The 24,008-nt window shown below is 46.9% G+C and overlaps 1 protein-coding gene across 2 annotated transcripts in view; it reads left to right on the forward strand.

Moving 5' to 3' along the window:
* Nucleotides 1–21,598, forward strand: part of GNB1L (G protein subunit beta 1 like) — a 57,014-nt gene extending 35,416 nt beyond the window's left edge. For both annotated transcript variants that reach the window (XM_063143769.1, XM_063143770.1), the window contains 5 exons: nt 876–1,004; nt 5,622–5,784; nt 7,053–7,151; nt 12,826–13,041; nt 20,930–21,598. In XM_063143769.1, the coding sequence (XP_062999839.1) occupies nt 876–1,004; nt 5,622–5,784; nt 7,053–7,151; nt 12,826–13,041; nt 20,930–21,196 (874 nt within the window). In that variant the 3' untranslated portion in view covers nt 21,197–21,598. The remainder of the gene's footprint in view (nt 1–875; nt 1,005–5,621; nt 5,785–7,052; nt 7,152–12,825; nt 13,042–20,929) is intronic.
* The last annotated feature ends 2,410 nt before the right edge of the window (nt 21,599–24,008 follow it).

Below are 24,008 nucleotides of genomic sequence, written 5' to 3' on the forward strand. Positions count from 1 at the left end.
TGGAACTCTATTACTACTACAACAGGAGCATGTTGTCTCAGCAGGGAGCTAAAGCCACCTGAAGCCTTATGTAGTATGGTCGGGTCCACATCTGGAGGAGCTGACCTGGGTTGTTAAAGAGCCCTCACTTGATTTTGTAGCCTGAAACATTTGCGAAGCTGAGGGGAGGGCAGTTCTGCCAGAGATTCCTCCTCTGAGCCAGAGGATGACAGCAGAGCTATGTCCTCTGGCCAGGAATGCCCTGAATAAAGCACTGACTGTCCTCCATCCGAGGAAGTAGCCTCATCAGAATCCTCCGCTGCACACTGGAAGGTCCGAGGATGGGGAATAATTTGTCTCTCAGTCGCAAGACGTTCCTTGATGCCGTTAGCTCCTATTGCCAGCCTAATAGGGCTTCTGCTGGATTTTTCTGCCATTTTTTTTTTTTTTTTTACAATTGGTTGTTCTCCTGAGACCTGCTTATAATTTGAGGCTGTCAGTTGGTTTGTGGGTTTGGAGATCAAAAGATGAGATATAAATATATTTGTGAAAAAAGAGATGCCCTCCCAGGTTGCTTGAGAGCCAGAACAACACAAATTAAATGTATTCAGATATTCATTTTCAGGACTCTTTTTGTGGAATTGCAGCTTTTTGAGTTTCCTTGGCATAGAACATCTCGCCATTTTAACACCGCCTTTTCCAAAAAGGTAAAGAGCTTCTCTCTGAGGAGCAAATCGCCAAGCCAGTACTGATCAATAGGTTTGGGGATGGCATGAAATCTGCAGCCAACTTCAGGGTCTGGCCCCTTTAGGGAGCACAGCAGAATTTGTCACGCTTCAACCCTGTGGCTGAAGAAATGGCCATTTGTTTCCCTCGCCACGGTCCTTTTCGTTTAGATCTTCTAACGGGCTGATCCATATCTGGAATATGAAGACACGGAGAGTGGATCGAACGCTGGATGGGCATGGTGGGAAATCCGTGTACTGGGTGAAAACTTTCCCCAATAGAAGAAAGGCACTTCTTAGGTGAGTGACATGTGCAAAACGATCATTTTCTGGGATTAATAACATCTCTGTAAGAGACTTCACATTGAGGTTCTGGAAATCCATATACATCTAGGACACAAACTGAAAACAGGGCTGCTATTGGCACAAAGCAGGAATCTCGTTACGCCCAAGGGCCAAATTCCTTTGGGGACATAATTAGAAGCCCTTGGGAGCACCGTCCTACCCATGTTCCCCAGCAACTGGTGTACATAGGGACATTGCTTGTAATAATGGAGGTAGCATACAACCATCAGGACTAGTAGCCATTGATAGCCTTCTCCAAGAATTTGTCTCAGCCCATTTTTACACCAGTTTTAAAATCTCTTCACTGGCTGCCAATTAGTTTCCGAGTGAAGTTGGTTATCACCTTTAAAGTCCTACATGGTTTGGGTCCAGGCTAACTGCGGGATCGCCTTCTCCCATACAATCCGCCCCGCACACTCAGGTCCTCTGGGAAGAATCTATTTCTGTCAGTCAAAGTTAGGCTGATGGGTATTACCCAGAAGACCTTCTCTTCTGCTGCTCCCAGGCTGTGGAATGGCCTGCCGGAGGAGACATGTCAACTTAAAAGTCTTTCTGAATTTAAGAAAGCCATGAAGACTGATCTCTTCCGGCAGGCCTATCCAGGGGGATTTTAGGATGTTTTTAGGATGTTTTAACAATGTATATTATGTTCTTAATTCAGTTTTATGTATTTTATATTTACTGCTGTTCCCCACCTCGACCAAAATGGAGAGGCGGGTAAGAAATAATAATAACTATTATTATTATTATTATTATTATTATTATTATTATTATTACCGTATTTCTTCGATTGTAAGACGCCATCGATTGTAAGACGCACACTAATTTCAGTACCACCAACAGAAAAAAACAAAACCTAAGACACACCCACGATTCTAAGACGCACCCCATTTTTAGAGATGTTTATATGGGGGGAAAAGTGCGTCTTAGAATCGAAGAAATAGGGTATTGCCATCCAAATTGGTGGCCATCACCACATCTTTTGGTAGTGAATTCCAGAGTTTGACTCTGGGCTGCGTGAAGAAGTCCTTCCTTTTATGTGTCCTGAATCTCCCACCAATCGGCTTCATGGGATTGACCCCATTGGGTTCTAGTATTCTGAGAGAGGGAGAAAAATCTCTCCCTATCCACATTCTCCACACCGTGTGTGTGTGTGTGTGTGTAATATAACCCACACACGCACAGTCACACAGCCCCCTCCAATGCATACAGCCCCACACACTGAGGATAACACCTCAGTGAAGCAGACCAGGCAGGCTCTAGACTGAAAAACCTGCTGCTGCAATAAATCTCTTTGTCTTCCCGGTGTCCCAAGCCAAAACAACAGACTCAGTGCTCCGCCTTCTGCTGGAGCAAATTGCCAAAGCGTCGGTATGACTTGGAGATGTTTTGACATGTTTATCAAGGAAAGACATCTTCTGTAGCAGACCTTATTAGCATTTATATTTTGTTGTCGTCTGCATAACCACATTTCACACCCCAGAAGACTTGAATTAAATTTGAGTTGTTAACGTAATTACACGGCTTTCACCTCGCATTGTGCTGTGCTGTGAAGTAAGTCTCTACCCAGAAAGAGTTCAGGGCTACAGTTATCTCCGTATAGTATTGCCAAACGTACTGTCATGCAGTTGTCTCTTCATATTTGCAAAACAAATATCAGAGAGAGAGAAAGACAGAAAGTGTGTATGTGAAAGAAGAATGGTTGGCCACTTTGGGAACAGAACGCTGTACTAGATGGACCCTTGATGTGATCTAGTAGGACTCTTCATATGTTCTTCTTCATTGGGTGATCAGTCTGCCTCTGTGCCTAACTTGGTGTTTATTCAAGAAGCCCTTTTCTTTTCTTTTTGGAATATGAAGCAAGACTTAGGCCGTTTCTACACCTGCCTTTTCCCCCGGGATCATTTCTGTGCATCCAAATGACACACAGGGGATCCCGGGAACAAGCAGGGAACGATCATTTGCTTGGGATAATCCTTAGGTGTAGAAAGGGCCTTAGTCTACATTGATGGGCTATTGAGTCCGTCTGCACACCTGTGTTGGCTTGCAGAGTTTGATCTTTCTACTACCGTGCGGCATGTGTTTTCCTGTTTATAATGTCAGTATCTCATCTCCGTCTTCTGTCATGTTAATTGTGTTCCAGATGATTATCAGCGTTTGTTTGCTTTTCCAATTACTTTCGGTCCATACAATGTCAATGTTTTGTTGTTACTGTGTTGTCTCCGCTCCCGGGTGTGTAATTATTTTGGGGGGAGGGTGGGGTGCATTTTCAGGGCTTCTAGCTTCCATCCAGACCTTTGCCTGGCAATGGCAGTCTTTGGCCTGGGCTGGGAAAAGTCCATCCTGAATTCCCACAAGCACTTTCCTCTGCCTCTTATGATGGAGAGACCAATTGGTTGACTTTGGGTCTCCGTCACTTTGTTTGCACCTAAGCCATTAATCTGCAAGGTAAAAACAAAACCCTGCACGCAAATTCACATTGAAACACACATTTTTAACCTTTAAAATGCGCATTTTAAATTATTTTGATTTTTTTAATTATTATTTTTAAGCCGAGATCTGAGTTGGAAAACTCTGGGAGCGTGAAACTAAGTTCCGATCTGCAAGTGAGTTCAAGGGTTGCAGATCAGGGCAGTTCGTGGTGGAATTCGTCGAGACCGAATTCCTTAAGCCATCTGGTTTCATACGGCATTTCGCCCTGGTTTCACACGGCATCCCCCCAGCTGTTCTTCTGCCCCTGAGGAAGGGATGGGTACGGCTCCTGATCCTCCCCCAAATAGCGGAAGCTACTTGAGAGTTTTATTGTTCATCTACGAATCGGAAGTGAACCATTTCCAGACAGATACGATCTGTGGTTTCCACCACAGCGGCACGTTCTCTTCTTTTGCAGAGCAGTCCTGCAAATGATCATTACGCAGGTTTGCCTTAATAACGTAAGAAGAGGGCTGTCTGGTTCAGCGTTCTGTTCCGGCAGTGGCCAACCAGATGCTAATGCTAACGCTAACAAGAGGCCCTTTTTCTCTGCCCAACTTCACCTCTTTAGCTTCCTTTTGATTAGCCAGGCTGCCACAGCAATCATTATATGACTAGCCACGTCATCCATGGATAACCATTTTGGGGTGGTGTCCACAGCAGTTCCTCCAATTCCCAAATGTACCCATGGGTCCCAAAGGAAGGGGTTAGGTTGTTCCTCCTGCAGAACAAGAGGTCTGGGGTCTTGGGCTCACTGCCTTTCTCTGGGGAGGGGCCATAGCTCAGTGGTAGGGTGTCTGCTTTACATGCAGAAGGCCACCGGTTCCATCTCTGGCATCTCCAAGTAGAGAGATCCAATAGCAGGTGATGGGGTGGGTAGGAAGGCCTTTCTCTGGCTAAGTTGATTGGTGGGAGATTCAGGACAAATAAAAGGAAGTGCTTCTTTACACAGCGCATAGTTAAAATATGGAACTCACTGCCTCAAGATGTAGTCATGGCCACCAATTTGGATGGCCTCAAAAGGGGGTTGGATAAATTCCTGGAGGAGAAGGCTTTCAAGGGCTACTAGCCCTGATGGTTGTGTGCTACCTCCAGTATCCGAGGCAGTAAGCCTGTGTGCCCCAGTTGCTGGGGAACATGGGAGGGAGGGTGTTGTTGCACCATGTCCTGCTTTGTTGGTCCCTGGCCGATGGCTGGTTGGCCACCATATGGACAGAGTGCTGGACTAGATGGACCTTCAATCTGATCCAGCAGGGCTCTGATTATGTTCTTATGCCCCGTCTGTTGGAGCCGAACGTATTGTTTACTATTTATTTATTTGTGACATTTATATACTGCTGAATATAATCTCTCAGCGGTTCACAATATTAAAACACAGGGTAAAAACACAGCGCCCCCAACCACAATAAAAGAGCAGTAAAATGGGGCTGCAAAATGGAGTGGCATAGTTAATGGACCTAGTTGCACCAGTGGCCTCGATTCAAGGTAACGCAGCTTCCTACGTTCACGTTCGGGGACAGGAGGTAGGAATCGAACTCCCCCCTCCAAATTAGCAATTAACATTTATACAACCCATGTGAAGCACTTTAACGTTCGAGGCACTATCTCGGTGAGCCTTTTGACAACTTTTCTCCATCTGATGGGTTTTTCAAGAATGACTTAATTCCAGATCCCCTTCTGACACGCAAAAGAAGGGAAGCGAGACCGGCTTCCATTATCGCAAGAGCCTGTTCAGTTTGGATAATCAGAAGTCTGGATAAACTGGAGTGTTGTTTACATAAGCGTAGGGTGTGACATGGCAGTGAAACTGAATAATCGAGAGACAGAGAAAGAGAGAGAGAGAGAACAAATTAATGTTTAGATAGGTAGGTTCTGCTGTCTGACAGATTGACCCTGTTCAGACAACACGCTAAGCCACCATGGTTAAGAATTTTGAGCTAAACATGGCTTAGCGTGCTGCGTGAACCATTCCTAACCATGGTGGCTGCATAACCACGGTTTAAACACGCTCGCTAACCCTTTGCTCCAAAGGGGTTAGCAGACTATCCATGGTTTTAACATGTTGTCCGAACGGGCCCGTTGTGTTTTTAATTTCAAAAGCCAGGGCCGAGACCAAAATGTCTGCCTGTGGGACTTAGCCGAAGGAAGGGGCGCCGTCACGGACTCTGTTTTCACCGGAAACGTCGGGTTCTGCAAATACTCGCTCCTGGAGGTGACAGAGGGACGTTGGCTGCTGGCCACAGCAGGGAAAGGCCTTGAAGAGGTAGGTGAGCCTCTCTGGCCTTTGCTGTTCACAGCCGTGAGCCTGCCGTCTTGCCCGACTCCCCCCCCCCAAAAAAATGCACACGCCAGAAATTCCATAAAATCCACGTAAGCTCTCATTTATTTATTTGTCAGCCTCAAACAGGTAACCTTTGTGAGCCAAAGGGCTTTTGAGGCGTATGATTAAAATGAAGACGGAATACATGTTTATGCTTGGCTGGTCCCCAAAAAAGAGTAATTTTTGTCTTGAAGCAGATTCAGTCTGTGAATAATAAGATCTTTTTTTTAAAGGCATTTTATTTGTTCTTGATTGCATTTAAATCACCAATTATGAGTTACATGCGCGTCTCCCGATTGCCAGAAACATGTTAAAAAGCATTCAAAATGTGCAAACGGAGAAGGGCGTGATTCCTCGTGGCCACCTTTAGCCACCCAGGAACACGATTTGCTTCGGGCAAAGAGAAACTTTTCCTCCTAGTAAGCAAAAAGAAAAAGTGGGGGGAAAAGGGGGACCCCAAAACCAAATGAACCCCAGATCCACACGAAACGTCTTCTGATTTTGTCAAAATGCATGAAATGCTGAATAGTATAGAGGTTAAGAAGCAGGAAGATTGTCATCGCTGTCGAAACGTTTCCACCTCCTTGCAACTTTTAGCACAAGCTAGACAGGCAATCTGGTCGTGGGATTTCTTGGCCTCTCTTTTTTTAAAGCCTATGAAGCCTTGAGATGTGGGAGGGGGAGTGCGATACGGCCCAGAGCATTGCGGGGAGAGTGAAACCTCCCCTCCATGCCTTTCTCACAGTTTAAATGGCCCACCTAAAGCTGCTATTTGCCCTGTGGGCCACATACTGGCCACACGGCTCCCTGATGTTCCTCCCCAATTGTTAAGATCATCTTCAAAGGCTCTCCTCTGGGTTCCGCTGCCCACGATGGAGCGACGGATGGCTACCAGGGGAAGAGCCTTCTTTGTAGCGGCCCCTCCGTCCGCGCAATGCCCTTCCCAGGACAACCCACTTGGCATCCGCACTGTATACACGTTAGACGCCAAGCGAAGACCTTCTTTTGCATCAAACCACTCCCCGTTGGATCGTGACCTTGGTATTTAAAGAAAATACCCGCCTTGCTTGCTCTTAGATGTGGCCGCCTTTTCTCCCCCTCCCCTCCCCAAACGATGGAAGAGCTTGCAGCGTCCTTTTTGCAAATCACCCGAGAAGATCCGTGCTTCGTACCTGGCCCCCGGCCAATCAAACTTGTTTTCCTACTGTCAGGTTCGGGTTTTGGAGCTGCCATCCAAGGTGTCAGTCTGTACCTTGAAGCCAGAGGCCTTTGCCAAGTTGGGCTTGCCCATGTGCCTGAAAATGTGGCAGGTAAGCCAACGGGAGCCGGCTAATTACGAAATGCTTCCCCCCCCCCACGCCCGCTGTGATTCATTTAATATTTGGAGCACATGAATCATTCTTCACTCCAAGACTTTTTTTTTTGATGGATGGATGGATGGATGGAAGGATGGATGGATGGACTGTCAAAAGCAATCAAGTCATTATGCCATTAAGGGCTGAAGGGAAACAGGAACATCCTTCGCATAACCGCCACAGCTTTCCACTTTTTAGCAGATGATGCCGTAGGGTTGTAGTACCTCCGGACTGTGGGGGGGGGGGGAATCCGGCCCACCTGGGGGCAGAATCAGGCTCTCTATGGTTCCCCTTCCGCCAGCCCCAGCACCTTCCCCCCAACTTCTGATGATTTTATGGCTTCTGTCTTTTATTTATTTATTTATTTCATTTATATCCCACCTTTTTTCCTCCAAGGAACATAATCTTCCTCCTCTCCATTTTATTCCCACAACAACAACCCTGTGAGGTAGGTTGGGCTGAGAGTCTGTGACTGGCCCAAAGTCACCCAGTGGGTTTCCATGGCCGAGTGGGGACTAGAACCCGGATCTCCTGACTCCCAGTTCAACACTCTAACCACTGGCTGTTCGCCACCAGCACCCCCATTGTGAAAGGTTGAAACACCTTCCTTCCTCCTTACTGCCAATAAAAGCTTCAAGCCGCAATGTGCTGGTAGCGTTGGCCTTTTTGTCCCCGCCCCCTTTTGCTTTAGCTCCTCCCACCATTGGAATACGGCTCTCGGGACAAAAAGAAACCGAATACCCCTGTAGCACAGGACATTTGCGGACGCTCCCTTTGAAGTTGGGCACGGATGAGCATCCCATCAGCAGTGTCCCATCAGCAGTAAACGATAATGGATCACTTCTTAATCCCAGGCATCTAATCGCCTGGGATTAAAACAGTTGAGGTTTGATTCACATGACAACGGTCAGCCTGTTTTGGAACAAACCTGTAAGCCTCGTTGTGTTGTCAGTTTGGGCATGTGAGATATTGTGAATGTGAAATTACTAGGCCACTGACAATTTATGGTCGAAATGCGTTTGGTGCCTGCTATATATGAATATTTTCCTGTTTATTTATTTTAGAGATGCATTAAGCTTCTTGCCTTTCACTTTTGTGGCTATAAAAGTTGTTACATGTATTTATTTATTTATTTATTTATTTATGACATTTTTATACTGCCCAATAGCCGAAGCTCACTGGGCGGTTCACAAAAATTAAAACCATCATAAAACAACCAACAGGTTAAAAACACAAATACAAAATCCAGTATCAAAAGCACAACCAGGATTAAACCACGCAGCAAAATTGATATAAGGTTAAAATACAGAGTTAGAACAGTAAAATTTAAATTTAAGTTAAAATTAAGTGTTAAAATACTGAGTGAATAAAAAGGTCTTCAGCTGGCAATGAAAGGAGTACAATGTAGGTGCCAGGCGGACCTCTCTGGGGAGCTCATTCCACAACCGGGGTGCCACAGCGGAGAAAGCCCTCCTCCTAGTAGCCACCTGCCTCACTTCCTTTGGCAGGGGCTCACGGAGAAGGGCCCCTGTAGATGATCTTAAGGTCCGGGCAGGTACATATGGGAGGAGGCGTATTACATGTATTTCTGGAATGTATTCATTCATTCATTCATTCATTTGATATGACATATCCCAACTTGGAGGTTGATTTGTTTTTCTCCAATTGGTTTTGCTCATCTTTGTTTCAGGAAAATATGTGGTTAATTGGTATTTTTATTAAACTGCCACTCTCTTTAGATGGATGGATGGATGGATGGATAGATGGCTTCTTCTGGGATGATGGAGAAGAGATCCTGGCCCTCCTCTGTGTGACAACCTTTCAAGCCCTTGAAAGGTGCTATCATGTCTCCCCTCAGTGTGATGTAACTGCAAAAATAGCAACCGCTATCTTGGGCTGCATTAATAGCTTCCAAATCGTGTGAGGTACTGGTTCCTCTCTATTCGGCCCGGGTTACGCCTCATCTTGAGTAATGCATCCAGTTCTGGGCACCGCACTTCAAGAAGGACGCAGACAAGCTGGAGGGGGTTCAGTGGAGGGCAATGAGGATGATCAGGGGTCTGGGAACAAAGCCCTATGAAGACAGACTGAAAGAACTGGGCATGTTTAGCCTGGAGAAGAGAAGATTGAGGGGAGACATGATAGCACTCTTCAAGGACTTGAAAGGTGGCCACATAGAGGAGGGCCAGGATCTCTTCTTCATCATCCCAGAGGGCAGGAGATGGAATAATGGGCTCAAGTTACAGGAAGCCAGATTCCGGCTGGACATCAAGAAAAATGTCCTGAGCAGTACAACAAAGGAACCAATTCCCTAGAGAGGTCGTGGGCTCTCCCACACTAGAGGCCTTCAAGATGCAGCTGGACAGCCGCCTTACAGGGATGCTTTAAGGTGGATTCCTGCATTGAGCAGGGGGTTGGACTCGATGGCCTTATAGGCCCCTTCCAGCTCTACTATTCTCTGATACTTCTTGTTTTTGCTATTATTTTTGAAGACTGTCAAGGAAGGAAGCAAAGGAGAATTGTTGTTAGCTTCCCAGGAATATGCATTGCCGGAATTTATATAAAGTGCTTATTGCATTTCCAGTTCCTACATGTATTCATATTTAAAATATATAAAGAAATCACCATTGTGCAACATGGGCACCTTTCCTGGTAGGAAAATTAAGGGAATGTGGGCAAACTCAACCCCACCCAGTTGGCAATGGAAACGTGTACCTTGCACAGGACTAGTTGGTAGGCGTCGGGTTTATAAAACATCCTCCATTAAAGGAGGGGAAATATTCCATCCTGCTTCAATCACATGCCGTCTGTGGGTGCCTTGGACAGAGAGAAGCTGATTTGTTTATTTAAATTCAGGCTGCCTGTTAGGGTGGAACATTCCTAAGACAGACTACAAGATATTTAAAAAAAAAACTCAGAAAGGGAGTAGCCAAGGCAGCCACTGCACTTCGGCTCCTTGTGTTGCGCCTGCTGGATCCGGAGTTTGTGCTTCCTGAAATCCTGGAATCAAGTGGAAATAGTTTCTGGATGGGGGAAGCTCAGCAAAGCTTCTGCAAGTTCTGCTGACCTGCATGCGAAGGGTGTGACTCACTTGTGGTTCGAGGCCCAGCAGCTGAAGACCAATGGGGCTGAATGACTCCTTGGGTCCCCTCTGTAATCCATCGTACCTGCCACATACCTGGGCAGACTATTTCTCCATCTAGCCTGCCTAGAAGGCCGCCTCCACAGTCTCCCAAGGTCTACGATCCAATATCCTTTGAAGTGGAGATGTTGGGGATGGGACACGGAACCCTTCCATGAGCAAAATCTCTGCTGCCACTTCTCCCGAGAGTCCTTGGGGAAGAAGGAAGGACAGCTCCTTGTGTCCGTTGGGTCCCAGATCAAACCCTGCTCTTCGCAGAGCTCCACAGTGAAATGTTGTGGAACGTCTTCCTCCAGCACACTGCTTCTGTTCCAGTTCCATGGTCTCACCATCTCATCCTTCATCTGTTGAACGGTTCCTATAGGAACCTTCCCCCAAGCTGGTGCCTTCCAGGTTTTCTGGACTTCAACTCCCATCCTACCCCCTACCCCCAGCAAGCATAACCTATGGTCAGGAATGCTGGGAGTTGTAGTTCAAGACATCTGGAGGACACAGCTTGGGAGAAGGTTGCTTCTGTGAGCACTATCCCATGGCTAAGCTATACCCAGGAGAGAGAATACGAATCTCTGAGCCGTTTGAGCAGGAGCAAGGCTTTATACAGCAAGGACTCCTGAAAGGCTATTTTCTTTCCCTTCCTTTTTTTTCCCCAAGGAAAATTCTCACCAACATGAGGACCACCCATTGTAGTTAGGACAACTATTCCTAGAACGTGTCATATAATAACATGAATGTGATATATTAGTCTGAAAAGGTAATACCGGGGGATAGGGGGGTGGGAGTCGAATTCTCAAAACACTACATCTCTCTCTCTCCCTCTCTCTCTCTCTCCGTCTCTCTCTGTCTCTCTCTCTCTCCCTCTCTCTCTCTGTGTCTCTCTCTCTCCGTCTGTCTGTCTGTCTCTCTCTCTCTCTCTCTCTCTATATATATATATAAAGATTTAGCAAGAGATCGGTTTGAAAAAGGGGGATAGAGCATTGCTCTACTGAAATAAGCTCCCTATGTGATCTGTAGGACTGAGTTAAGGTTCTTTTTTGCAGGGTTTCCTCCTTTTAAAGCCATAACTGGCGTTAACAGGCGTTTGTTTTTTAATTTGCTTTGATTAGGGCTTTTGAGTCTTGACTCACATGGCGAGTCTTCCGATTTACAGGGTCATTAGTCAACTGGGCCAAGGCAATGATGAATATTTTCCTTAAGTGTGACAAGTAATCCAGTAACGTTCCTTTCTCGGAGTTATTTCAGAGGCTTTAATAAATTGGGTGACTGCCCAGGGTGCCATGCCCTTTGACCTGTGACATCATTAATCAAAATATCTCTCAATTGGTTACAGTGGGACTTCAAGGCTGGTTAACTCTTTGGGCGCTAGCTAGGTCAGACGCTTTTCAAGGAATTTTCCGTGGTATTTGGAGAAATGATCCACTTGTCTTGAGCGTTTTATTATCTCGGCGGCGGGGTGGGGGGGACGGCCATTATTTGCTGTGAACGAGGGGAAGATCATTTTCTTTAGGGGGTGGTTGCATATGGAACACGAGTGCCATTAGAAAAAAAATTCTTCTGATGAAGTGTTGGAAAGATGTTTGACATCATTTTCTGAAAGGAGGACAGCAGGTATTTGGCTCCAGCCGCAGCCAAGTTCCAACGAGACCGTTTTTATAAAGGCCCAACCCAAGATTAATCTGTGAATAATCATATTAAGATTCTGAAATTATCAGCACGGCAAGGGTCTAACGAAGTAGAGGAATAACGTTTCCGAGACTCTATTTCCCACCGTGAAAAATCAGGCTGTGTATATCAGCCATTTTGAATGCCCGCAATGAGGGTGTCACAGGTACATTTCCTGTAACAGGACGTTTTGGGGTTCTGTGAATTTTTGTGTATCTCTTGGCCTGTTTGAACCAGGCAGGTATACATGGAAGGATCATCCTGTTCCATATATACCTGCCTGGACCCCAAGCTCATCCTCAGAGGCCCTTTTCCAGATACCCCTGCTGAATGAGTTTGGGGCCATAGCTAGACCTAAGGTTTATCCCTGGATCGTCCAGGGGTCAAACCTGTTCATCTAGGTGACACACAGGGGATCCAGTGCTCAAGCAGGGGCGAACCCTGGATGATCCCAGGATAAACTTTAGGTCTAGCTGTGGCCTAGGTGAGAGATTAATAAAAAAAGGGCCTTTTCAGTGGTGGCACACCAGGAGTGCTTTCCCCAGAGAGGCTCGGCTTTACGGCACCAGCTGAAACCCTTTTTATTTTCCCAGGCTTTAAAAATTGCGTTTTTAGGTCTTTGCGCTGCTATTGCCATCTTTTATCTCGGTCCTTACTCTGCTTTAGACGTATGGTTTTTTTCTATTACGTTTAGCTCTGTTATTGTGTTTTACGCATTTAAGTTTTGTGTTTTGCGAACGGCTAAGGGGCGGTGTAGAAATACAGCTAATGAACGGGGTTCGCACCAACTCATCCTGATCTTCTGTGCTGTGCTGTGTTTCCTATCAGCCGGACGTTGGTTCGTCTCCGCTCCTTCTGGCGGGCTATGAGGATGGCTCAGTGGTTCTGTGGAATGTGTCGACGGGGAAAACGCTGAGTCGACTCGCATGTCATCAGGAGCCCATCATGGGCCTTGACTTTGACACGGAGAAGGCCAAGGGGGCCTCGGGCTCGTCTGAGAAGACGCTTTGCGCCTGGAGCTACAATGAGCAGCAGAACCTCGAGGTCAGTGCGTTTGCCCTCTCTCTGTGCCGTTATTATTTTTTTCTTTTCTGTTTTGCACTAGCAGTTCGATAGACTGAAAAAATATTTAGCTGTGAATTGGGGTGGTTGCAGATTCCCTCGCTAATTAATCACAGGCTGGTTACGACCTGAGACAGGAGCAGGCAACTTGGTGGCCTCCAGATGTTTTGGACTACAACGTCTATGATCCCTGACCCTTGAACACGCTGGCTGGGGCTGGCGGGAGTTGTAGTCGAAAGCAACTGGAAGGCACTGTGTTGCCTATACCCGGATCTAAGAGAAGCAGGTGGGGGAGATGTCTCCTAACCTTTCATAGAATAGTAGAGTTGGAAGGGTCCTGTAAGGCCATCTAGTCCAACCCCCTGCTCAATGCAGGAATCCACCTTAAAGCATCCCTGACAGATGGCTGTCCAGTTGCATCTTGAAGGCCTCTAGTATGGGAAAGCCCACAACCTCCCTAGGAAACTGGTTCCATTGTCGTACTGCTTTAATTCTGTCCTTGGTTCTTTCTGTTTGTAGACCGACCCAAGGTTTTCTGTAGATCCTACAAAGGTCTAACATAGGGATGGGGAACCTTTTTCAGCCGTCGGGATGAACTCCATTTTGGGGAAGTTCTCAGGGTGGCCCAAAGGGCGGGGACAAAACGGCCTCCCAAAACCAGCATGCAATAGCTTAAAGCTCTTATTGACAGTAACTAAGTCTCAGGGGAAGCATTTCAGCCTTTTAGAATGGGGGAAAACTGCAGGAAAGCTGAGAAAGGAGTAGGACCAGGGGAAGGGGGCGTGTCCATCTCTGGATCTCCGAGGGCCGGAATTGGCCCCCATAGCCGAGGTCCCCCACCCCTGGTCTAAGGGTTCTCACAACCTAGTTTACATTTCTAAGTACTGAAACCTTGTTATCCATTGTTATCTTTCTATTACATTACTGGTCATTCGACGTCAAGGCTTATTTCCCCCAAGGTGTGTACATTTTTAGTTTTCCAGAACCTTGTCCTAGGAAAATAGTGCTGGTGGCATCGAATCACTTAATCGGTGTATTTCACTTAACAGATTTTTTAAAAATTAGTTTGGGACTTGAGTAAGTGGGGCGGGTAACTATTAATTTCAAAGGGCAACATTAGAAATATATCATAAGCCGAGTCAGCTTCTTTACATTTAATTGGTATTTGCGTATCTTCATTTCTACAAGACAGAAAGAGATTTTCTTTTTATTTTAATCCAACTTTCTACTACAGCAACCCTCCAGGCAGCTCAGGCCCATAAAAGCAATCTAAAATACCACAATGGAAACTTCTTTAAAAAAACAAAATAAGGCAAAACAACTGATATAAAAAGTAATATAAAATATAAATAAGAAGCAGATTATGGACAATTTATACACCAGTTTCCGTTAAAGTGTCTAAGAGATAGCAAAGGAGTAGATACTGGTGCGGGGGCCCCCACAGAAAAGGACCTGCCTGGTCTATGGGTTCAGCGGGAGGGGATTCAGCAAACGGTTTCTGATGAAGATCTTACATTGATGAGCAGGTTCATATGGGAGTAACTGGTTCTGATGTACCCCGATCTTAGACCATTTAGCAGCAAACAGCCCTCACCTCCACACCCTGGGTAGAAAGGCAGAGGGTCGCTGCAGGAGGGACGGAGAGACAGATGGTGCACTCTGTCCCTTTCTTATCAGCTGTAGCAGGCTAGTAAAAGTTTTTTTTCAAGCTAGTAACTTTCATGGAGCAACGTACGCCCCCCTCGCCGCTGGGACTGTACCCCAAATCCCAGCTAACTCCAACCAGTTCATTCCAGAGAAGTGTCTGGTTCCCTATGGTTCCTCTCTCTCTGTCTCCGGGTATCACGTCCCAGAAACTTGAGTTCCTCAGCTCTCAGGAGGCCATCTCTTGCCATTGACTCTCGTTAACAAAACATCCACCAGTCAACTTGGACTCAGTTTAAGAAAGAGATGTCGTCAGCCGTTGCAACGTTACATTACGTCATAGTTGTGCTGGGGGCATTGGACCAGGAACCCTTCCCATATGTCTATGGAGGTGTTTTGAGAAATGTATAAGCCAACAGGTCCTTGGTATACCAGCCTAGCCTTCATTAGGCATACTTCAAGAAAACTCACGCCGATGGCAGTTTTAATTTCACTTTCAGAAGAACAAAGCTTCACCTTCCCCTGACGGCGATGAAAGGCTCATAGTTTATCCTCTTCCCACACAGAGCCGTCTGTTCTTGGGGGGCGGACACCCCATAATCTAAGAAAAGAGCCGAGTGTGATTTCAATCTTTAGTGAGCTGAAAATGAAGGCTCGGCTTCTTTGGACTTTCCAGTCTATAATGGGAAAAGGGAGTTGATTCATACGGAAGAACAGGGCGTCCTCCCTGTTCACTCCCCTGAAACAGCTGCTTCATTAAGACATCTCCCGAGAAACCAAGGTCAGCTAATGACAGCAAATGATAATGGCTGTAGTGTGGTCTGTGCTTTGAACAAAAACCCTACCAATGCCAAGAGGTTAAGTAGTACTTAATTAGGGGCACAACTCTCGGGCCGCCTCCTGCTGTAAGGCCAAAGACTGCAAGCACAGGTGATGGGAAGGAGACTTTCTCAACTTCGTAAGTTTCGCCCTCTTGCATGGCGCTTCAGCGCGGCGCGAAGTCGTTGCATTTTTAATCGATTTTAAATTCTAATCCGATGCACAATCACGCAGGGGTGCCTTTGTCCCTCCAGATGATGGACTCTCGACTCCCATCACGGGAGATGTTGGCAGGGGTTGATGGGCATTGTAGTCCAACAACCTCCAGTAGGTCACAGGCTTCCCGCATAGACAGGAACAAATGTTAGGTGCATTCTTCAGCGTGTTCAGTTCTTTAGGAAAAGCACATACAGGTGGAGGGCCAAGCTTTTAAAGGCTCCGCCATGGGGAAACTCCTTGCAAGTAGAAAGCTAGCATGTGGAGCATTGAGCCTTTACCCTGAAGTGCTAACTTTCCGCATGCCGAAAAAGCTTCTGCCGTGGAGGTAAGTTCAGATATACCCTATTTCTTCAATTCTAAGACGCACTTTTTTCCCCATATAAACATCTCTAAAAATGGGTTGCGTCTTAGAATCGTGGGTGTGTCTTAGGGTTTTTTTTCTGTTGGTGGTACTGAAATTAGTGTGCGTCTTACAATCGATGGCGTCTTACAATCGAAGAAATACGGTATGATCATGCTCATTAGTCGTGGAATGTTGATTAGAAAAGAAAATGGCGTGCAGGGTGGAATGGCTACCAGTAGAAGGGCATGGCTGGCTGGCTCCCTTCAACTTCTCTTGCTGGGGAGCGCACATGGCAACTTTTGGGTGCATTTCACACTCGTTATACACTATTATTGAGGGTGGGACAAATTTATATGTATTTATAATAGTTGTATTTTTATTTTTTATTTATTTATTTATTAAATTTATATACCACCCCATAGCCAAAGCTCTCTGGGCGGTTTACAAAAGTTAAAAACGGTAAATATTTAAAAAGTATACAAAATTTAAAACCATCAAAAATATATAAAACAACAGTATAAAACAGTATCTATTTTAAACAACAACAGTTCTGGGGTCCATTAAAAAACAAACAAACTCAGCATATGTTGTTAAATGCTGTTAAATGCCTGGGAGAAGAGAAATGTCTTGACCTGGTGCTGAAAAGATAACAATGTTGGCACCAGGTGATCCTCATCGGGGAGATCATACCATAATTGAGGGGCCACCACTGAAAAGGCCCTCTCCCTTGTTGCCATCCTCCGAGCTTCCCTCAGAGTAGCCACTCGGAGTAGGACCTTAGATGTAGAGCGCAGTGTAGGGGTAGGTTCATGTCGGGAGAGGCGTTCCATCAGGTATTGCGGTCCCAAGCCGATTTCAGGGGTGTATATCCCGCTTTTCCCCGCTCCCCCCTCCAAAACAGGCGAGTACAACGCGGCTTACAAAATATCAGAAGCGTAACAGCAATAACCAGTCATTAAAACACGTTTACGACAAGCCAGGAGCACCAACGAAGATAAAAACTCAAAGAGCCTGAACCCCATATCCTTACTCAGCGCAATCCCTGCCCTTTATTTTTCCAGGGGTCGGTCCAGAACCGGCCCCCTGCCCCACCTCTTCCCCGGTTTGCTTGTTGTCCGTCCAGTGAAAGCCTTAAACACACACATAAAGTTCCTCCTCGGCCTCCGTGTCCCTCCTATTGGATTAATAACACAAACCAGATGGGGCTTCCCTTGAACATTCCGCCTTCGTGAGGTAATGACGGTGTTTGAAAAGCCACTCAGTGACACGTTATTTTTACTCCGAAAGAGATTCGGTGACGATCACTCAGCCGGCTCTCTGTAGACAGGACGCAACAGTGGCAGGGTAGCCTGTTTGCAGTGGCGCTAGTCCATTGTGACGGTGAAGAGGTGGTGAAGCGCACCGCTCTCATCCCCCAGAGGCACGCCGGAATCTTTATCGGGCCCTGCCAGTCCTGAGGGGGAGGCTGCCGCTGGCAGGGACCAAAGGAACCCATTATTGATTTATTTTAGTACTTTTAAACCACCCAATAATCAAACTTCTACGTTAAAAATACACCGTGCGAACATTAAAACAAAACAGGGCAGAATCAAATCGACATCATGGAATCATAGAACAGTAGAGTTGGAAGGGGGCCTCTAAGGTCATCGAGTCCAAACTCCTTTTTCAATGCAGGAATCCACCTTAAAGCATCCGTGACAGATGGCTGTCCTGCTGCCTCTTGAAGGCCTCTAGGGTGAGAGAGCCCACAACCTCCCTAGGTAACTGGTTCCATTGTGGTACTGCTCTAACAGTCAGGAGGTTTTTCCTGATGTTCAGCCAGAGACTTCCTTTAACTTTACCCTATCATTCTGTGTCCTGCACTCTGGGATGATCGAGAAGAAGTCCTGGCCCTCCTCTGTGTGACAACCCTTTAAGTCCTTGAAGAGTGCTATCGTGTCTTTGGCAGGTGACTGCCAAAGGAAGTGAGGCAGGTGGCTACCAGGAGGAGGGCCTTCTCTGCTGTGGCACCCCAGCTGTGGAAGGAGGTTCGCCTGGCACCTACACTATATTCTTTTAGACTCCAGGTGAAGACCTTTTTATTGTCCCAGTATTTTCATAGAATCATAGAATAACAGAGTTGGAAGGGGCCTACAAGGCCATCGAGTCCAACCCCCTGTTCAGTGCAGGAATCCACCCTAAAGCATCCGTGACAGATGGCTGTCCAGCTGCCTCTTGAAGGCCTCTAGGGTGAGAGAGCCCACAACCTCCCTAGGTAACTGATTCCATTGTGGTACTGCTCTAACAGTCAGGAGGTTTTTCCTGATGTCCAGCCAGAGACTTCCTTTAACTTTACCCTATTATTCCGTGTCCTGCACTCTGGGATGATGGAGAAGAGATCCCAGCCCTCCTCTGTGTGACAACCCTTGAAGTCCTTGAAGAGTGCTCTCATGGCTCCCCTCAATCTTCTCTTCTCCAGGCTAAACATGCCCAGTTCTTTCAGTCTCTCCTCATAGGGCTTTGATGAAACCAGCAGCAAAGAAGAAACCCATTCCAACACTGGGAAACCAAATTAAAAACAGCCACAGAAAAGAGTACTTAAAAGCATGAAAGATACCGTTCTTAAAACGCCCGGGGGGATAAACAGGTGCCCAAGAGGCCGCAATATACACAACAAGTCAGCTTCTCGGGGGTAGAGGAGCATTCTACAAAAGAGGTGTCACCACTGAAAAGGCTCTCCCTGTTGTAGCCATCCACCTCTCCTGATTTGGTGGGGGAACAGGGGCTGGTTCACAGCTGGTCGGTCACTGTGTGAACAGAATGCTGGACTAGATGGACCCGGTATAACGAGAGTGCTACCACTCAAACCACAAGGATATCAAAATAGCTTTCATAAATGAATATTTCAGAAATTTTTACAATTTTTTACAAATCTACAAAATACAGGCACAACAACACTATTTCACAAAGCCTGTAATATCCACATACAATCTACATAAGTGAATTAGTCATATGAAGCGTCTTTTTTATATAAACAGAAGTCCGGTTACTATGCTGTTTCGAGGGTTCTTCTTCAGTATAACGCTGAAAAGTAACCTTACTCAGCATTTATAAGCAATAGCATATTATTATGGAAAGCAAACAAAACAGTAATTATTGGCCTCATCCACTCAGTTCACAGAAGGAGCCACGGCTACAATAGAAAAGAAACCCACCAGGGTTTATCTAAGATGGACTAGATGGACCCAGCAGGGCTCTTCTGATGTTCTTATGTTTAGTATGTAGGGTTACCACCTCCATATCTGTCTCTTTCAAGCCCCCCGTACAAATCATCTCATAGAGTATCCATATAGGATCCTCAGCAATCTTCACTTGTGACTGAAGTTGTACTTTTATTTATTTTTTATTAGACTTCGTTAAGCTTCATCTTCCCCCACCCTGAGGCTCAGGGCAAGTAGCTACTAGAAACAAAACCTTTTTAAAAAAAAAAAAAAAAAAGCAATTGCCGCACATGTTAAGACTTAATAGTTTATCCCCTCAAAGTCCAATTGTATCCTTCATTTTTGGGTAACACTGCGGCCTGTCAGCCCGGACGTGACTCTTGCAGCCCACTGATCAGAATGGCTTTCCCATCTGTGCAAAGAGAGTTGCACGCTCTTCCCGGCTGAGCTGGTTTCGTGGGTATCCCTCCTTTCCATTAGGGACGGTGCTCAAGACAGTGAACCGTCAAACCCAGATTAAAAACACCTCCCTCATGCAATTCTGAGGCGGAAAATGTTACATGGTACATTTAAAACCCTAAACGGCTTGGGGCCAGGCTATCTGAAGGAACGCCTCCTCCCATATGTACCTGCCTGGACCCTAAGGTCATCCTCAGGGGTCCTTCTCCGCGAGCCCCTGCCAAAGGAAGTGAGGCAGGTGGCTACCAGGAGGAGGGCCTTCTCTGCTGTGGCACCCCGGCTGTGGAATGAGCTCCCTAAGGAGGTTCGCCTGGCACCTACACTATATTCTTTTAGACTCCAGGTGAAGACCTTTTTATTGTCCCAGTATTTTCATAGAATCATAGAATAACAGAGTTGGAAGGGGCCTACAAGGCCATCGAGTCCAACCCCCTGCTCAGTGCAGGAATCCACCCTAAAGCATCCCTGACAGATGGTTGTCCAGCTGCTTCTTGAATGCCTCTAGTGTGGGAGAGCCCACAACCTCCCTAGGTAACTGGTTCCATTGTCCTACTGCTCTAACAGTCAGGACATTTTTCCTGATGTCCAGCTGGAATCTGGCTTCCTTTAACTTGAGCCCATTATTCCATGTCCTTCACTCTGGGATGATCGAGAAGAGATCCTGGTCCTCCTCTGTGTGACAACCGTTTAAGTACTTGAAGAGTGCTATCATGTCTCCCTTCAATCTCCTCTTCTCAAGGCTAAACATGCCCAGTTGTTTCAGTCTCTCCTCATAGGGCTTTGTTTCCAGACCCCTGATCATCCTGGTTGCCCTCCTCTGAACACGCTCCAGCTTGTCTGCGTCCTTCTTGAAGTGCAGTGCCCAGAACTGGACACAATACTCTAGATGAGGCCTAACCAGGGCCGAATAGAGAGGAACCAGTACCTCACGCGATTTGGAAGCTATACTTCTATTAATGCAGCCCAGAATAGCATTTGCCTTTCTTGCAGCCATATCTCCCTGTTGGCTCATATTCAGCTTGTGATCTACAACAATTCCAAGATCCTTCTTGTTTGTAGTATTGCTGAGCCAAGTATCCCCCATGTGGACCATCACGATGAGTGCCTGCACTCCAGATTTTACCAGTAAGCCCCTCCCTGTTCCCCACACCCCACCTTATGGTTTCCATTGCTTTTCTTTCCCCAGCTTCAACAAACCTACCAACTCACCAACCCTGGGGTCGCCGAGGTGGTCCTCCGCCAGGACAAGAAGCTCTTGGCGACAGCCGGCTGGGATCATCGCGTCCGCCTCTTTGGCTGGAAGAAGCTCAAGCCCTTAGCCGTACTGGACTACCACACAGCGGCGGTCCATTGCGTCGCTTTTTCCGATCACGCCCAGCCCAGCGAGCGGCTGATGGCAGCTGGCTCCAAAGATCACCGCATCAGTGTCTGGTCCATCTATAGTCAGACGTGAAAGGGAGGTGGGAGAAAAAGACCCAAGTTTGCAATTTCGGATTTGAAGACACACAAGGCCAAGGCGAGGGGGGAATCAGGAACTCTCTTCTGGTGCTTCAAAAATTGAGTTGGAACAGTAGAATCCATTCCAAGACAGCTTCCAACCTAGCAGGAGTTCAGTATCAGATAGAGATGACTGTATCTGTCAGTTTGGGTTTCTCTCTGTTTCCCGTTTTTCCTATCCTTACATCCAATCCGTCTTGAAATTTGTGAATCCCTCCAATTCCTCAGTTCAAGACAAACTTTGAGAGTTGTTTTGCTTTGTTTCAAGTCTGCGTGAACATTCGTAAACATTTTTGTCCTCAGTTTTTCCAAATGTGTTTTTCTATGCAATTTTGCAATAAAAAAAAATTGCACCCCATTTTTCCTAATGTTTAATGTATTTTTAACCCCCACCCATCTATGCATTTAGAGAGCTCAGTTGCGAAATTTGGAGGAGTGTGAATTTCAAAGGGTAACAGTTTCAGTTTGCGTAGTGATTCAAAAGTGCAAAGTGAGGCTGTGTTTACAATCAAATTGCGAGTGGAACGAATTTTGCCCCTAGTCCTAGAACCAGCATGAGGTTTGGGGAACCACTGGGCAAGGCGCCCTTGACTGCAAAAAGCGTAATTCACTGTGGTTATAGCCACGGTTTAAGGTGTCTTCTGAACACAGCCTGGCTTTCTGGCTTAACCACCATGGTTAAAGCCATGGTTTAAGGTGTCTTCTGAACACAGCCTGGCTTTCTGGCTTAACCACCATGGTTAAAGCCATGGTTTAAGGTGACTTCTGAACACGGCCTGGCTTTCTGTCTTAACCACCATGGTTAAAGCCATGGTTTAAGGTGTCTTCTGAACACAGCCTGGCTTTCTGGCTTAACCACCATGGTTAAAGCCATGGTTTAAGGTGTCTTTAGAACATGGTCTGTCTTAACCACTGTGATTAAAGCCATGGTTTAAGGTGTCTTCTGAACACAGCCTGGCTTTCTGTCTTAACCACCATGGTTAAAGCCATGGTTTAAGGTGTCTTCTGAATGGGCCCAAAGGAACAATCTGAGTAAAGATGCTTATAATTGTACTGCTAAAGGAGCACCCATAAAAGGGGGGATTCTTCTGACGATTTTGCCACAGAAATAGAATTTGACCCTCGGCTGAAAACGGTTCTGCACCCCTGCTCCACAGCAGGGCTGGGGAAGCCATGGACTTCCGGCTGTTCTTGGACCCCCAACTCCCATGCAGGCTGGGCTTAATGGGAGTTGGCCAACAAAGGCTGGAAGGCTTGGGGTTCCTCTACCTGACTCTAGAGGAAAGGAGCCCCGAAAACCAGGGAAGCACAGCTTAGAAGCAGAGGACCTGCTTTGGATGCAAAAGGTCCCAAGTTCGAATCTTACCTTCTGTTTGCAAAGATGGGAAAGACGACCCTTCTCTGCCTCACCATCAGAGAACACAGGACTGGGTGAGATGAGCAAGTAGACTGAGCCGGTGTCAAGTCAATCCCAAGGTTTCTTTCCAAAGGGAAGGGGCAAATTCAGCTCAGCGCTGATTTGCAAACAATTCAACGTGGGGTGCAGGAGTTCAGCGTGTCCCTCAAAACCGCACCGAAGCACTTTGCCCTGGCCGAATTCAAGGCAAGAAGGCTACAACGACGGCGCTGACAGCTAAATTGCGGCCAAAAGGCTCCCCGCCCGGCGAGGGGGCGGCCGTGATCCCGCAATGCAGTGAAAGGGGCGAAAAACATTCCTCAATTAATCGATATAAATCTCGGGCACTCGCCTTTGTCCACCAATTACATGGGATATTTATCACCGCCGAAAGGGACGCTGATCTCTGACCCCCAGACATTTCCTGCCAATGAATCAATTAGTTCCAAAGCTCTGCACTCGGGCGAGAGGTTCCCGCTTTGAGAAATCGAAGGACTGCGGCCTTCTCTTGCGCCGAGGGACAGTCAGAGAGCTTCGAAAAGAAAGAGAGCCGGGAGCAGGGCCAGCTCCAGTTTCAGAAGGCCCTGGGGCACGACGCCCCCGACGGGCCCCCTCCCTCGGGGAATCTACCTTCTCCGCCACTGTCACCAGCTGCTCTTTCTCCTCAACCTCTGTCTCGTCACTGTGACTGCTTGCTGGCTGGATAGGCAGAGCGCCAGGAGGCCATGGCATCTGCTCCTCCTCCTCCTCCTCGCCAACATTGTTGTCTGGGCCAGAGCAAGAGTCAGGTGAACAAGCAGATTGCCATGCCAAAGAGGAGGAGAAACTTAGATCATAGAATAGTAGAGTTGGAAGGGGCCCACAAGGCCATCGAGTCCAACCCCCTGCTCAATGCAGGAATCCACCCTAAAGCATCTCTGACAGATGGTTGTCCAGCTGCCTCTTGAAGGCCTCTAGTGTGGGAGAGCCCACAACCTCCCTAGGTCACTGGTTCCATTGTCGTGCTGCTCTAACAGGCAGGAAGTTTTTCCTTATGTCCAGCCGGAATCTGGCTTCCTTTAACTTGAGCCCGTTATTCCGTGTCCTGCACTCTGGGAGGATTGAGAAGAGATCCTGGCCCTCCTCTCTGTGACAACCTTTCAAGTATTTGAAGAGTGCTATCATGTCTCTAGGCTAAAGTCCAGGGCTCTGCAACTTCTTGCATCAGCGGCGGTGTCAAAGGTAGGCATGAGGGCCAGCAGGGGCCCATTGACAGGCGTCCTCTGGACATGCTCCTCCTCTTCACCGTTGGAGCTTGCTCGTCCACCTGCCTCTCGCTCTGGTCCATACAAGGCCTCCTTGCTCCCTTGGCTCTCTGCCTGTCAAGTAGGAG

The sequence above is a fragment of the Elgaria multicarinata genome, chromosome 18 (genome assembly GCF_023053635.1).
Source record: "Elgaria multicarinata webbii isolate HBS135686 ecotype San Diego chromosome 18, rElgMul1.1.pri, whole genome shotgun sequence".
NCBI classification, from domain to species: Eukaryota; Metazoa; Chordata; class Lepidosauria; order Squamata; family Anguidae; genus Elgaria; species Elgaria multicarinata.